The sequence below is a fragment of the Mus pahari genome, chromosome 10 (genome assembly GCF_900095145.1).
Source record: "Mus pahari chromosome 10, PAHARI_EIJ_v1.1, whole genome shotgun sequence".
Lineage (NCBI taxonomy): Eukaryota > Metazoa > Chordata > Mammalia > Rodentia > Muridae > Mus > Mus pahari.
Window position 1 is genome coordinate 61,330,792 of NC_034599.1, and position 16,817 is coordinate 61,347,608.

General features: G+C 37.6%; 1 protein-coding gene, 1 non-coding gene and 1 pseudogene across 2 annotated transcripts in view; 1 reads left to right on the forward strand and 2 right to left on the reverse strand.

The window, feature by feature from the left end:
• Window positions 1-16,817, forward strand: part of Herc1 (HECT and RLD domain containing E3 ubiquitin protein ligase family member 1) — a 160,319-nt gene that overhangs the window by 8,315 nt on the left and 135,187 nt on the right. The window contains 1 exon segment of the mRNA XM_029543584.1: window positions 13,927-14,882. Coding sequence (XP_029399444.1) covers window positions 13,953-14,882 — 930 coding nt within the window. The 5' untranslated portion in view covers window positions 13,927-13,952.
• On the reverse strand, window positions 2,269-2,779 carry LOC110328373 (annotated as a pseudogene).
• On the reverse strand, window positions 2,791-2,897 carry LOC115064978. The gene has a single exon (XR_003844779.1). It is a non-coding gene; the product is annotated as a U6 spliceosomal RNA (small nuclear RNA).

Consider the following 16,817-nt stretch of genomic DNA (forward strand, 5'->3'; position numbering starts at 1 on the left):
TCTTCTGGTGCATCTGAAGACAGCTACAGTGTACTTAGATATAATAATAAATAAATATTTAAAAAAAAATCACAGAAATCCGCCTTTTTCTGACTCCAGAGTATCTTCAGTTTTTAAAAAATAGTTGCATAGATACAGCTACGTATGTGTATGGCATTTATACTGTTTTCTGTATTTTGCACTTATAAACAATGTTTCTGTAAGTGACCATGTGTATATCTATTTTTTTATTATTAGAAGTATATGGTATATCACTGCCTCGGGTCCTAGGAACACACAAATTAAAAATCAGGGTTGAGGATGTAACTCAGTCCTTGCCTAGCATATGTTAGGTACTGGGTGTGATCCCCAGTACTGACAAACAAGCTGATACATTCTTGCATTTAAGGAGACTATATTTTAGTGGCTGTATGAATAATTAATGGTTCTAAGGAAAACATGCTAGGTATTTGATTGTGAATAGAACCAGTAGAGGTCTGTGCAGTCTTAAAATATCTTTGAAGTGAATACAGACCTCAGGTAACACTTGATTTCTGGTGATTGAACATGTTTACCAATTTGTGGTCTCTTAATCAGTTAATTCATTAATCAATTTGCTGTACATGGATTGAACCCAAGGCCTTGTGCAGGCTGTGTAGATACCCTGGAATATCCTGTGTGTTTCTCTCTCTCTCTCTCTCTCTCTCTCTCTCTCTCTCTCTCTCTCTCTCTCTCTCTCAGGTTTATTATATAAATTTAAGGTATACTGTATATTTTTAGTGAAATGGAATTAGATAAACAGTTTTAACATACCTATCTCACATAGTTACCTTCAAATATATGTGTGTGTGTGTGTGTGTGTGTGTGTGTGTGTGTGTGTGTATACTTGTACATAGGCCAGATGACAACTTTTAGGAGTTATTTCTTGCCTTTTGCTTTCTTTTGAGGCATAGTCTCTTAACAGTGGCACTGGGGCTAACTGGCCTGGGAATTTCCTGGCAACTCTCCTGTCTCCATCTCTCCTAGCAGTTCTGGGCTTTGAGATGTGTGCCATAGCATTGGGCTTTTTACATGGTTACACATGTTGAAGTTCATGTTGTCAAGTATGTGTTGCAAGCACTTGCACTGACTGAGGTTCATCTTTTTGAGACAATTTCACTGTGTAACTTGGGCAGGCCACAAAATCTGTCTCAGGCTTCTGAATGCTAGGTTATAGGAGTGAGCCATTTGTCCAAATTTGTTTTCTTTACTGCATTCTTTTTTCCTTTCCTTTTCCCCTCTCCTACCTTACATTCCTGCCCTTTTGGAAGTTTGGTAAAGACAGTCTTGTAGTTTCTGAGTATGTAAGATACAGTGGTAATGACAAGTCATAAATGTTGTGTGATGTTTCCTTACTCATTTTGAAAACAATTTCAAATATTTTGGTTACATTAAAATTGTTTTGAGATAGTAAGAAGGTGTGCAAAATAGAAGAATAAAGTGAACTGCGAATTTTACAGAATCACTTTTGGTCACTAACAAGTTGTGACTTTTTTTCCAAAATTTTAACTGCAGAGTATTTTGCATTCTTAAACTATTATTTAAGATGCCTTTCTCTTCTTTCAAAGTTATTTTTTGTTTTGTTTTGCTACGTTGTAATCACCATCTCCCTTTTCTTTGCCATCTTTTGGTTCCTTATTTCAGAATGAGTAAGCAGGACTTGTTTTTTGTACACAAGATGAAACTAATCCTGCTTAGGCGCTAATGTACTAGAGTACTTACGAAGTAAACCTGCTGCTGATAAATTCCAGAAGCCCATACTACTAGAAAGTAACAGTGGCTGCAATATTGTTTGCAAATCTACATTGTCTTTTCTGTGACTGTTGTTTTAGTAAATAAATAAAAATAAAAGTGGTCAGGGCTTTACCTATTAAGTTCTACTAGCCCTCCTGAGAAGTTTTTACATGACCCCCCCAGAAACATGGCTATATAAAACATACAGATCATTTATTGACAAAAAATCATAAATGTATTATAAAACAGTTTTTTGGTATACATAGGTCTTACTATTAAAAATGAAAACAAATTTGTGTACTATAAGGTAGATATAAAACTTGGCTGATTAATAGCTACTAAAAGTATAAAATATCTTCAGCATTTATCTTCACAGTAGCGTGTTCAAAATGGCAGAAATATCTTTAAAGCAATTTCAGAAATTGTGGGAAATTCTCAAATTAATTTACTATGTATTTGTGAAACTCAAGTCACAAACTTAAACAGCAATTTTTTTTTCCATACAAAGCTGTTTAATTAGGTTGTTAGCAATTTCAGGGAGAACTGAGATCGCAGGTAGCCCTGGAGCTGAGGAACAGCTTTAGTCTTTGGCAGAATCTGCGAGTCCACAGTCTTCTGATCAGCCTTTTGCTGCTCTGTAATCTAGTATTTCTGCCTCTCTTTGTCGAAGATCTCACCCTCCTGATACCTGGACTTGCTCAGCTGCTGTTTCTTGAAGTAAGCATCAGTCAGGTGTTTGGGGATTTTAACCTCACTGATAAACAACTTTTGCAGAGGTGGCAATGAATAACTTCTGGTGTGCTCTGCGTAGAGCAACTCTATGGATGGCAAGAGGCCTAGTCACAAGTAGCAAGCCACTGCCCAGGAAAACCACCCCCTTGCCTCTGCAGCGCCCAGTGAGTGATGCTGGAGCGCAGCCTTCTCACGTGCTGACTGAAGGGCTTTTTGCCATGGCTCAGCAGTTTCCGAGACACATCTTCGGTAGGATAATACCTAGGCATTTTGGAAGCTTCACCACCTGGGTGGCACCGTTGTCTCAAAAATATGGATTGCTTCACGAATTTGCGTGCCCTCCTTGAGCAGGGGCCATGCTAATCTTCTCTGTATCGTTCCAATTTTACTATATGTGCTGCCAAAGTGAGCACTTAAACAGTTTTTTAAAATGAAATATTCTAGTACTATGTAATCTCAAGATACACTAATCTTATACTTATATTCTACTTTTAGGGAACTCATAAAATCCTTTTTTTTTCTCCTTAAAATTAAACTATTATGTTTCCACAGAGCAGAAAACTTTATATGTTCAAAAACAGCATTGCAATTGCAACTTAGTCTGGAATTTGACCAAGTATTTCAGGCAACTTTGGTTGAAGTTTTGTGTCATGACTGTGCACATTGTAAAGCACACACATTGTGTGTTCACAACCAAGGCTGCATTGAGGTCATGTGATATAGCATGAGTGAGTACTGCCAGAGACACCTTGGATATGTGTTTGATTTTGAATTAAATGTTGTTAGATGAACATCCAGAAACCTGCTTATTCAGTTATGCGAACCTACTGGGTCCAGACCCAGAGTTTTAGAAAATCTGCTTTTGTTTTAGCCTAGCCTATGGGTCCTGGCCAAAGATCAACTTCAAATTAAGGTGAACTGCAGGTGTTGGTAGTTTATTTGCATTCTGGATTAATCTCATCTGTAGAATAACAGATTGTTTAACTTGACATGTGTAATTTACTCTTGTTTTCAAAGATTCTTTCATTAGAAGTGTATTGACAGTTACTATTCTGTAACCTAGCAATTGTGGCTGGCTCCCAGAATCTGTTCATTCAACTAAAAAAGAACAAAATGATGTCTCTCACAAGGCAAGACAAAACAAAATAGCCCAACAAAAAACCCAACATGTGCTTTGATAGTTTAGAAAACTTACATGTTTGATTGCAGCCATTGTTTGAAATCATTACATTAAAAAGAATTATTTTTTAAAGATTTATTTTATTTATATGAGTGCACTGTAGCTGTCTTCAGACATATCAGAAGAAGGCATTAGATCCCATTACAGATGGTTGTGAGCCACCATTTGGTTGCTGGCAATTGAACTCAGGACCTTTGGAAGAGCAGTCAGTGCCCTTAACTGTTGCACCATCTCTCTAGCTCCCTAAAAAAGAATTATTAAAAACAGTAATATTTTATTACTTACTTGAAAATTTAAATTATATTTATTACACATATATGTGTGTTTTGGGGTTAGAGAACAGTTTGTAGGAGTCAGTTTTCTCTTTCTGTCATATCATGGATCTTGGGAATTGCACTCCCATCATCTGGATTGGTAGCCAGTGCCTTAAACCACGGAGCCATCCTGCTGTCCCAAAACAGTAGGATTAAAAATAGCTATATGTCATAAACTTAGTACTAAAACATTGTAACTATGTTTTTGTTTTGACTTTTTGTCAACAAGAGTTAACTTTATTTTGTATCTCTGGTTTGAATCTGTATTTAATTTAGGGTATTCTTTGCTGTGGTTAAATTAAAAGTAATTCTAAACAGTTAATAGCACTTACTGCTGCTCTTTGAGAGGACCTAAGCTCAGTTGCCAGTACCCATATGGCAGATTACAGCCATCTGTAACAACAGTTCAAGGGAATCTGATGCCCTCTTCTGATCTCCATGGACACCAGGCTCACACACTTTGCATATAAGTACACTGAGGCACCCACACAAATACATAAGATAAATACAGATTTTAAAAAAATGTTGAAAAAAACTCACACTAATCGAATCTGAGAAATATTGAGCATGCTTTATTTCCTGCTGTATCAAATATTCAGCCAAGATTTAATTCATTATTTAAAAACAAGAATAGCCACCTCATTACTGTGTAAATTTGCTTTTGTCTTTAATAAATGATAAGGTTATATGTATAGCAAAGGTTAGTTTTAAAATAATTACATGGTTTATTATTGTTAAAATATAAGAAAAGATACTATATTTCAGATTATAAAACTGGCTGGCTGCCTACTTCACCAAGAGGGCCACTGGTTACTAAATTTCACATGTTCTATGAAAGAACACACAGGCAACTTAAAAGAGCTTTTGTTACTCTCTTTATTAGCTATATGGTTATATGGGAGTATAGATAGCAACACTCAGTATTTATTTTCATAGTTCCATGTAAAAGATACAGGGGGTGAAGGTAGGCTCTGAATTATTAGACCTGAAGGAAGTACAGGAGTTGTTAGGTCAAAGAGTTAGATACTTAAAAGATGACAGTGAATTCATCTCAATTGAGTGATACTAAGGTTTGACAAGAATGACTACCTAACTAAAGTGGAGATGGCAGAAGTACATGGCATGCTTAATATTTGGTAGGCTGTGGAAGGTAGTGTTTTTGATTTCTAAGTAGAATGAGAGATTTTGGTATGGAGCTTGATCAGTTGCAGTCCTGGCAGGAAATAAATGGATAAGTTGTTAATATTTTGGCTTAAGAAAAGGAACAGGATTGTGACATTCCTAAGACAGCATTGTTGAGAAGCTATCAACCACTGTAAGATTGAGGAAGCATGAAGACCTTGGAACCAGAGCTGGACAAATGGATGCCAGTGCATTGGTTAGGGCTGGTGGCCTTAGGGGGAAAAGTTCTGTGAGTTGAGGAGGACTTGAGAAATAAAGGTCAGTAATTTCTCTTTTTCATCTCATTCTCCCACCTTACCAGTGCCCTTCTTTGTTCTAATGTAACAAGAAGTTAAAAAGGTGGGGGATTGCTGTGTGGTGGTGGCTCTTGACTTTAAATCTAGCACTGGAGAACTAGAGACAGGTGGACCTCTGAGTTTGAGACCAGCCTGGTTTACAGAGTGAGTTCTAGGACAGCCAAGGCTACACAAGAGAAACCTGGTCTTGAAAACAAAAAAACAAAATAATAACAACAAAAGGTGGGGGAGAGTTATAATGAAAATGCTCTAGGAAAAGACTTGGTTTAAAGTATTTTTCCTCTTCATAGAAATAAAAATGCAACATCTGATACACCATTTCAACTTACAACAAAAAGGATGAAGGCAGTCTATATTACCTGATTTATTTTTAATAGCCTTAATGTGGCTAGTTTTATTATTTCATTGTAGATTAATTATGAGACCAGAATTAATTTATCCTCTCCAGAGTTTCTGAGGGAGGTGGGTGTCAGTGGCTGACAGAACAAAATATTAGGAGAGTACCAGTCCTGAAAATCATGTCTAGTTGTGGAATAGGAAGGGCCAGAGGAAATAAAAACAAGCACATAAATAAGAGCAAAAAGCCAGGTAGAATAGGATAAGTCTCATCTGACTGAACAAATATAACAGAAAAATCTGATCCAGTCTGTATCAGTGGACATGGGGTAATTACAGTGTAGAGGCTTTTGAAGAGGTACCTTTCTCAATAGGCCTTTGAGGTATGGATTTTGATAGGAATAGATTAGTTAAGTAAGGATCTTTAATCATACAGAGTAATGTGAGCAAAGGCACAGAAGTGGAACATTTGTTTTATTAAAGGGTAGGGCAAAGGGCTGGAGAGATGGCTTAGTAGTTAAAAGCACTTGATCTTGCAGAGGACCTGGGTTTGGTTCCCAGAATCCACATGATGGCTTAGAATCCCCCTTAAGAGATTGGACATTCTCTTCTGGCTTCCAGGCAGGTGGACACATGATCCCATGCAGGCAAAATTAAATAAATAAAATAATAGATTAAGGGTACAGTTAATTGAACCAGAGTTATGGGAACCAGTCTGCTTCTGAATAGACTTAACTCCACAATAATGGCTTAATAGGAAACAGAGCTTTCACTTTATAATGTATGGGCAGTGATAGAGTTGAATGTTAAAAATGAGCGTTAGAGCTGGAATGGTGGCAACATGCCTTTAATCCCAGCACTTGGGAGGCAGATGAGTTCAATGCCAGCCTGGTCTACAAAGGGAGTTTAAGAACAGCCAAGGCTACATAGAAACCCCGTCTGGAAAAGCAAGCAAGCAAGCAATCAAGCAAACAAGAGCTTCAGATTAATCTGGCAGAAGTAGATAGAATATATTAGGACTCTTCAGGTACTTTACAGAACAGGTTATGAAAGGTGTTACAGGGCTGGGCCAGTAGCAATATGTAAGAAGTTGCCCTGCTATTTAAAAAAAAGAAGTTAAAGGCTCTGTGGTTTTGACTCTGGGTTACCCTAAGGTTGATGTGCCCAAATGATCTGTTTTTATAAGAGTATAGGAAGAAAGTGTAGGAAAGTGTTGGGAGGTGGAGAAACTGGAAGAGATGCTGGGGCTAATTTTGGATATAGTGAAATGGGGATAAGAAACAGTGACTTAGGCATTTTAAAATGTAAGACTGCTGTTCTGCAGAGATGCTGACCAGGGTAGGAATTTTGGAACTACCAGCATCAAATGAACAAGATGCAAGGGCCTATAAGTCATTGGGTGTTTTCCTTTATTTTTGGCTACTTTCGGATTAAATTTAAGATACAGCAAAATTTATCATTTTAACTATTTGACAGGATTTGACAAATATTTAAAATGACTTAATTGTCACACTCTACCCATTTCATTTCTCAAAAGTTTCCTTGTACCCTTTGCAATTAACTGTTCTTTATCTGTTCCCTAGGCAGTGGTAAGCAGTGGACTACTTTTTAATCACATTGGTTTTACATTGTCTAGAATTTAATATGTGCATACATACATACATACTACATACATATATACATACACATACATATGGGAAGTTAGTTATGCTGTTTTTCTTTTATGAGATGGATTTTATGTAGCCCAGGTTGGCCTCAACTTTGTGATGTTTCTAATGCTGCTTCCCAAAGTTAGTCTTTGATGTCTTGCTTACTTTATTCAATATAATGCTGTTCAGATTCATTCGTGTTGTTTTTATCAACTTATTTTTTAAACAGTTACTGAATAGTATGCTATTGTACATAGACTGTAACTTACATCCATCTCTTAAAAAAGGTTTTATTTATTTTTAAAAGATTTATTCTTATAATTTGTAATTGTGTGTGCATGTGGGTATATACTCACAAGTGCTAGTGCTTTCAGAGATTAAAGATCAGATTTCTAGGAATTGAAGTTACAGGCAGTTGTGATTGCCTGATGTGGGTGCTGGGAATTGAACACAGGTCTTCTGGAAGAGCAGTGTACATTCTTAACTACTATGTCTTCTCTTCAACCCACATTCTTCTATTGATGGACTTTTGAGTTTTCAGGTTTCAGCTGTTATGACTGATGCTGCTGTAAGGTCATGTGTAAATATATAGTGAATACTTAAGGAGTAGACTTTTGTGTATTGTGAAAGTACAGTGTATGTTTTTAATAAACTTTATACTAAATTGTCAAATAATTTTCCATTTTCCATTTCTGTTAGCAATGTGTGACTCTTCTGCTTGCTCTGTGACCTCATAGGTAATTTGTATTGGTTGTGTTTTTAAATTTTACTCAGGTTAGTGAGCTTATTGGATTTTTTTTTGTTTGTTTTTTGTTTTTGTTTTTTTTGTTGTTGTTTTTTTGTTTTGTTTTGTTTTTCAAGACAGGGTTTCTCTGTGTAGCCCTGGCTGTCCTGGAACTCACTCTCAGAAATTAGCCTGCCTCTGCCTCCCAAGTGCTGGGATCAAAGGTGTGCACCACCACCGCCCAGCTCTTACTGTGGTTTTAATTTGCATTTCATTAAGGTCTAATGATGTTGGGTATCATTTTCTATGGCTATTTGACTATGTATCTTAGTGACATTTTTATTTAAATATCTTGCCCAATTAAAATTGGAGTTTTTTTTTTTATTATTATTGAGTTGTAAGGATTTTTTTTTTTATTGTTTGGTTTTTGAGCTGTGTGGGGGAGGGTGTCTTACTATGTTGCCCACATTAATCTTCAACTCTTGGATTCAATGCTCCTCTTTCCCCAACCTCCTGAGTACTTCATTTTTAAAAAAGATTTATTTATTTAATGTATGTGAGTACATTGTAGCTTTACAGATGGTTGTGAGTCTTCATGTGGTTGTTGGGAATTGAATTTTTAGGACCTCTGCTCGCTCTGGCCCAAAGATTTAATAGTATACGTAAGTACACTGTAGCTGTCTTTAGATGCACCAGAAGAGGGCATCAGATCTCATTACGGGTGATTGTGAACCACCATGTGGTTGTTGGGATTTGAACTCAGGACCTTTGGAAGAGCAGTCAGTGCTCTTACCTGCTGAGCCATCTTGCTAGTCCTCTCCCGAGTACTTACGACTGTAGCTGTGTGCCATTGCATCTCTCTTCTAGGATTCTTTTTTTGAGACAAGGTTTTTCTGTGTAATGGCCCAGGCTAGCTTGGAACTCGATTTGTAGATCAGGCTGGCCTGGATGGAACTCAGATATCCTCCTGTTTCTGCCTCCTGAGTACTGGGATTAAAGGTGTATACCACAACACCTGGCAAAAATATATTCTTGTTATAAATCTTTTATTGGATACATGGTTTGCAAATAGTATTTTTCAACTTGGCTTGACAATTTTCTTTAAAGATTTAAAATTATTGATATTATTGTGCGTATATGTTTCTGTGTGTTTCTGTGTGTGTGTGTGTGTGTGTGTGTGTGTGTATTTGTGAGAATGTGGGTGTGTGCATGACACTGGATGTGTGTAGAAGTCAGAGGACAACTTTAGAAAGTTGGTTCTCTTCTTTCCCCATGTAACTTGGGACTAGGAACTCGGACTGCCAGGCTTGCACAGCAAATGCTTTGTTTTACTCACATCTGACTTGCTGACTTGACTTTCAATTTTCTTTATTTTTGTTTGTTTTTCTTTGTCTTAAAAAGATAGTTTTATTTTATTTTATGTGTATGAGTATTCTGCATAAGTGTATGTGTCTGCATTACATGCTTTCCTGGTGCCTGTGGGGGCCAGAAGAGGGTATTGGAACTGGAACTGGAGTTACAGTTGTAAGCCTCAATGTGGGTGTGGAGAACAGAACCTAGGTCTTTTGCAAGAGTAGCAAATGCTCTTAACTGCTGAGCCATCTCTGCAACCTATATATAGTTTTAATAATAACACTGGAAAGGTTTAAGTGTGGATTGTCCCAAGTTATGGGTTTTCTTACCTTAATCAGGTTTGCCTTTTTTTGTTTGTTTGTTTGTTTTTTGTTTTTTTCTTTCTTTCATTATTGTTATGTGGCCCAAACTGGTCTCACATTTGATATCTTATTAACTCAACTCTATTTTTTATTTTTTTTTGACTCAACTCTTAAGTGTTGGGATTGTAAGTATACAATCATCATGTTTAGACTTTACTTTTCTTTGTTAAATTTTTAGGTTTAGCTTTGACATTTTGGTTCATTAAACAAATTTGAATTGACTTTTGTGTATGTTGTGAAATTAAGGTAAGCTTCATTTTACACCTATATGTATAATCAGTTGTTCAAGCACCTTTTGTTGAAAAAGAAATGATTCTGCCTTAGTATGGCAGTTAAAAAACAGTTGGTTAAGTTTATGTATTCTTAAGTTAAGTTCTTGACTTATCTTGATGCCAGTATCACAGACCTTGATTATATTAGCTTTATAATCTCTAATTCAATACATTTGATTTCTAGTTTTGTGTGTGTGGGTCTCTGTTTTGAGAGGTATATTTATACAACTCTGTGTGTGTGTGTTTGTGTGCCTATGCTTGTGTGGAGGTCAGAGTTCTTTGATGGCTAGATTGGCTGGACAGTAAGCCTCTATGGATTTTTCTATCTCTGACTCAGTGCTCAGGTAACAGGTATGTCATGGTTTTCTATTTTTACTTGGGTGTTGGGCCTCTGAACTCAGGTCCTCATGTGTGTGCAGCAAGCACTGTACTGACTAAGCTATCTCCCCAGCACCCCTTCCAAACTTTGTTTTGACCCTTCCTTTCCATTTCCTACTCTTTTTTCCTCTTTCTGCCCCTTCTTTTTCATTTTTCTTCCCTTTTCGCCTCTCTTTCATTTTGGTCTCTTCATTTTTGGAGATGGAATCTTGCTGTTACCCAAGCCCTTTGCCTTATACTCCTGAGCTCAGGGATCTTCTTGTCTTGGCTTCTCAAGCCTTTGTATATCTGTTCTGCAACATTCAGAATAGGACTGGGAAAAGTCTTTGGTTGTTGTCTGATAGGATACCGCCCTACCTCTCTTTCAGCCCTGAAATATCTTAATAATTTTGAGTATGTGGTTAGGAAGAACATATTTTAAATCATAACAATAGACCTTTTAGAATGAGCTGAGTTGACACTTGATTCTTTGAAACATTTTGAGGTTTTTAATTAAAAAAAATCTAGAGTGGTATAGAACCTGTTAAACTATCTCTGATATGGTGTTCAGAAGCAATGTGACCACCATTTCATCTCAGCTCCAAACTTTGTCTCTGTAACTCCTTCCATGGATATTTTATTCCCTATTCTAAGGAGGAATGAAGTATCCACATGTTGGTCTTCCTTCTTCTTGATTTTCTTGTGTTTTGCAAATTGTATCTTGGATAGTCTAAGTTTCTGGGGTAATATCCATTTATCAGTGAGTGCATATCAAGTGAGTTCTTTTGTGATTGGGTTACCTCACTNAGGATGATATCCTCCAGATACATCCATTTGCCTAAGAATTTCATAAATTCATTGTTTTTAATAGCTGAGTAGTACTCCATTGTGTAAATGTACCACATTTTCTGTATCCATTCCCCTGTTGAGGGACATCTGGGTTCTTTCCAGCTTCTGGCTATTATAAATAAGGATGCTATGAACATAGTGGAGCATGTGTCCTTATTACCAGTTGGAACATCTTCTGGGTATATGCCCAGGAGAGGTATTGCTGGATCTTCCGGTAGTCCAATTTTCTGAGGAACCGCCGAACTGATTTCCAGAGTGGTTGTACAAGCTTGCAATCCCACCAGCAGTGGAGAAGTGTTCCTTTTTCTCCATATCCTCGTCAGCATCTGCTCTCACCTGAATTTTTTTTTTTTAAAGATTTATTTATTTATTATATGTAAGTACACTGTAGCTGACTTCAGACACTCCAGAAGAGGGCATCAGATCTTGTTACGGATGTTTGTGAGCCACCATATGGTTGCTGGGATTTGAACTCCGAACCTTTGGAAGAGCAGTCGGTGCTCTTACCTGCTGAGCCATCTCACCAGCCCCTGAATTTTTGATCTTAGCCATTCTGACTGAGTGTGTGAGGTAGAATCTCATGGTTGTTTTGATTTGCATTTCCCTGATGATTAAGGATGTTGAACATTTTTTTAGGTGCTTCTCAGGCATTTGGTATTCCTCAGTTGAGAATTCTTTGTTTAGCTCTGTACCCCATTCTTTAATGGGGTTATTTGAATTTCTGGAGTCCAGCTTCTATATTGGATATTAGTTCCTTATCAGATTTAGGATTGGTAAAAATCCTTTCCCAATCTGTTGGTGGCCTTTTTGTCTTATTGACAGTATCTTTGCCTTACAGAAGCTTTGCAATTTTATGAGGTCCCATTTGTCGATTCTTGATCTTACAGCACAAGCCATTGCTGTTCTGTTTAGGAAATTTTCTCCTGTGCCCATATCTTTGAGGCTTTCCTCCACTTTCTTCTCTATAAATTTCAGTGTCTCTGGTTTTATGTGGAGTTTTTTGATCTACTTAGACTTGAGCTTTGTACAAGGAGATTAGAATGGATCAATTCTCATTCTTCTACATGATAACTGCCAGTTATGCCAGCACTATTTGTTGAAAATGCTGTCTTTTTTCCACTGGATGGTTTTTGCTCCCTTGTCAAAGATCAAGTAACCATAGGTGTGTGGGTTCATTTCTGGGTCTTCAATTCTATACCATTGATCTACCTGTCTGTTGCTGTACCAGAACCATGCAGTTTTTTTTATCACAATTGCTCTGTAGTACAGCTTGAGGTCAGGCATGGTGATTCCACCAGAGTTCTTTTATTGTTGAGAATAGTTTTTGCTCTCTTAGGTTTTCTATTGGATGGAACACAGGATCCCCAATGGTGGAGCTAGAGAGAGTACCCAAGGAGCTGAAGGGGTCTGCAACCCTATAGGTAGAACAACAATATGAACTATCCAGTACCCCCAGAGCTCGTGTCTCTAGCTGCATAGGTAGCAGAAGATGGCTTAGTCGTCCATCATTGGGAAGAGAGGCCCCTTGGTCTTGCAAACTTTATATGCTCCAGTACAGGGGAACGCCAGGACCAAGAAGTGGGAGTGGGTTGCTAGGGGAGCAGGGCAGGGGGGAGGGTATAGGGGACTTTGAGGATAGCATTTGAAATGTAAATGAAGAAAATATCTAATAAAAAATTGAAAAAAAAAAAACAAAAAAGAATCCAGAAAAAAACAAAAAAGAAGAAGAAGCAGTGTGACTTACTGCTTGAAAGGTCAAATGTCTTTGAATTCTTATTCAGCTGTAGGAAGAATGCACTGTGACCTTGGCACACTGTTTAGCCTCTCTGTGCTTCTATTTCCTTTGCTGTCAAGTGGGGGTAATCTGAGCACCTGCTTTATAGAGTTGTCTTCACCATCTAGTATTAGTTCCTGCCTTGTAGAAAGCGTTCAGTAGATGTTAAGCTGTTATTTCCTTTTTTATCTGGAGTGTGTAAAAGCTTTTGAATTTGATAAATTCACTTGGAGGAACCATTTTAAGGACACAGGCATTAAGGGAAAGAGAGATGCCAAAGAAAGGCTAGCATACAGCCAAGATATGGGTGCAGGCTTCTTGAGAGAGTTCAGATTCTTAGTTTGTAAAAATTCTTACTTCATGTCACATAGTTTTTATCAACCAAATCATTCAGATACCCTTTCCTTTCCCTTCCTCCCTTTCCCCTTTCCCTTTCCCCTGATCAAACATGGGGCTTCACATTACAGTAGATAACTACTCTGCCGTTGAACATACCCCTCACCCTGTTTTAAAATGAAGGAATGAAATACCATTTTCTAAACTAACTTTTTAAAATTTTGCAAGTTTTAGTTCCATAGACCTTTACACATTTTTGTTTTATTTGTCTTATATAACCATGATACATTTATCAAAGCTAAAATATAACCATTGCATATATTATGAGCTAAACCTTAGGCTTCATTTACATCTCACTAGTTTTGAAATCACTGAATGTAATATTAAATGGAAGTTCAGAAACATTCTAGGAGTCATCTGTTCTAGTTTTTTCACTGTCTCCTTTTCTTTCTCTGTAGAACTAATGGCTGAAGAGTAAATCAACATGGCGACTATGGTTCCACCAGTGAAACTGAAATGGCTTGAACACCTGAATAGCTCCTGGATCACAGAGGACAGTGAATCTATTGCTACAAGAGAGGGAGTTACTGTTTTGTATTCTAAACTGATCAGCAATAAGGAAGTAATACCTTTGCCTCAACAGGTTTTATGCCTCAAAGGACCACAGTTGCCTGATTTTGAACGTGAGTCTCTTTCAAGTGATGAGCAGGACCATTATTTGGATGCCCTTCTTAGCAGCCAGCTAGCACTAGCAAAGATGGTATGTTCAGATTCTCCATTTGCTGGGGCGCTACGAAAACGACTGCTTGTACTCCAACGTGTCTTTTATGCACTTTCTAATAAGTACCATGACAAAGGCAAAGTGAAACAGCAGCAGCATTCTCCAGAGAGCAGCTCTGGTTCAGCAGATGTCCATTCTGTCAGTGAACGCCCCCGGTCAAGCACTGACGCACTTATAGAAATGGGTGTCCGGACTGGCCTAAGTTTGTTATTTGCACTTCTGAGACAGAGTTGGATGATGCCTGTGTCGGGACCTGGTCTCAGTCTCTGCAATGACGTCATTCATACTGCAATTGAAGTTGTGAGCTCTTTGCCTCCGTTGTCTTTAGCAAATGAAAGCAAGATTCCTCCTATGGGCTTGGACTGCTTATCACAAGTTACAACATTTCTTAAAGGAGTAACTATTCCCAATTCTGGGGCAGACACTTTAGGTCGTCGATTAGCCTCTGAGTTGCTGCTTGGCTTAGCAGCTCAGAGAGGCTCTTTGAGATACCTTCTTGAATGGATAGAAATGGCTTTGGGGGCTTCAGCAGTTGTATATACTATGGAGAAAAACAAACTACTGTCAAGCCAGGAAGGAATGATCAGCTTTGACTGCTTTATGGCTATATTAATGCAGATGAGGCGATCTTTGGTATGTACCATGTATCCCAAGTGTCAACTTTGAAAAATTGCTAGCTAGTCAACCCTGCTTTTAATAATTTTGTGGGTCTAGTAAGAGATTTGGGAGTTCTTATGTTAAGTTGGATAATATTTTTTGTGCTTTTTGGGGGGAAACTTACACATATTGCTCTATAAGGATAGGACACTTATTACAGTGGAGTCCCCTAGGTCAGAAGCTGAGTTTATAGTTTAAGTCTTAGTTTATTTTAGTGGATTTGGAGAATAAACCTAACTTTATATTCATGTGTAAAATGAGAGACCTTGGCTAGTGAGTATGGCAGTTTTGTTTTTTCTTTTAAAGATTTATTTATTTATTTATTTAAATACACTGTAGCTGTCTTCAGACACACCAGAAGAGGGCATCAGATCTCATTACATATGGTTGTGAGCCACCATGTCGTTGCTGGGATTTGAACTCAGGACCTCTGGAAGAGCAGTCAGTGCTCTTAACTGCTGAGCCATCTCTCCAGCCTGGCAGTTTTTTTTTTTTTTTTTTTTTTTTTTTTTTTAAAAAGCATTTCCAATCTCATTCTTTCCATTTTTTTGCAGTCTGGCCTCAAACTTGCTATGTAGCTGTGACTGGCCTTAAATTCCTGATCCTTCTGCTTCTACCTCCCAAGTGCTACAATTACAAGTGTGCACCACCATAGCAGACCTTTTTCTAGTTTTCAAAAATTATGTACTGTGTTTCAAGTATTATTTTAGGACCTGAGGATGCAGCCCTAGAGATACAGTTTCTGCTCTTACTAAGTTCACATCTTGCTAGGATGATCAGGAAAGAAATTCATAAATTTAGGGAACTGGAGAAATGGCTCAGCAGTTAAGAGCTTGTTGCTCTTGGAGAGGACCCAGGTTCAGGTCCCAGCACCCGCATGGAGACTTACAACCATCTGTAATTTCAGTTCCATGAGATCCAACACCCTCTTCTGGTCTCTGGTCACTGCATGCCCATGGTGCTCAGATATACATGTAGGCAAAATGCCTGTACATATAGAACTAAGTAAAAACAAAAATTTCAGGTGAGACGTTTTAAGAGGAAAGAAGAGAATAATGATAGTTTGAGAGTTAAAGGTATGCTGTTTTAGTTAATGTCAGGTTGGGACTCTGAGTTGTAACATTTGAACAGAGACCTGAATAAACAGAAGTAGTGAGTTAAGCAGAAGTCTGTAAAGAGCTTGTTGTCTGTAGAAGTGAATCCCTTCACCTTCATAACCTTGAATATTATATTAAAGAATAAACATATATATGATAAATTTTAAGAATTTGCAAGGCTGAACTGTAATAACTTTGAAAACCAAGAATAAAAATTTGAATTTTAAAATATTAAGGCTCAAATACTGATAAACTGACTTAGGTATAAGTTCAGTTAAGTTAAATTGATCAGGTTTTTGTTGTTTGTTTTTGCTTTGTGTGTGTGTGTGTGTGTGTGTGTGTTAAATGGTCTCATTGTGTGTTCCTGGCTTTCCTAGAACTCTTTTTTGGCCAGGTTGTCTTTGAATTCACAGAGATCCACTTGCCTCTGCCTCTGAGATTAAAGGTATGTGCCATCCTGTCCTTCCAGGTTTGTGTGTGTGTAAGGGAGGGAGGAGGGAGGAGAGTGAGTTCATGTACTTTTTATTGCTCAATATAACCTAACAAATGTATTTTAAAATCACAAAGATGCCACTTGTTATATTTACATATTTCAAACCTTCCCTCTATCACCAAGTGAAATGCAAAGCTTTTGATTAATAAAAGTATTTCATTAAAAACAGTCACTTTCAAAGCGGAAGCATTTAACTTTTTATCTGGTATGTTTTGTATTTGTGAACTGAACTGTAAATGTTTGGTTACTTTAGCTCCCTCCCTCCCTAGCGCGCTCTCTCTCTCTCTCTCTCTCTCTCTCTCTCTCTCTCTCTCTCTCTCT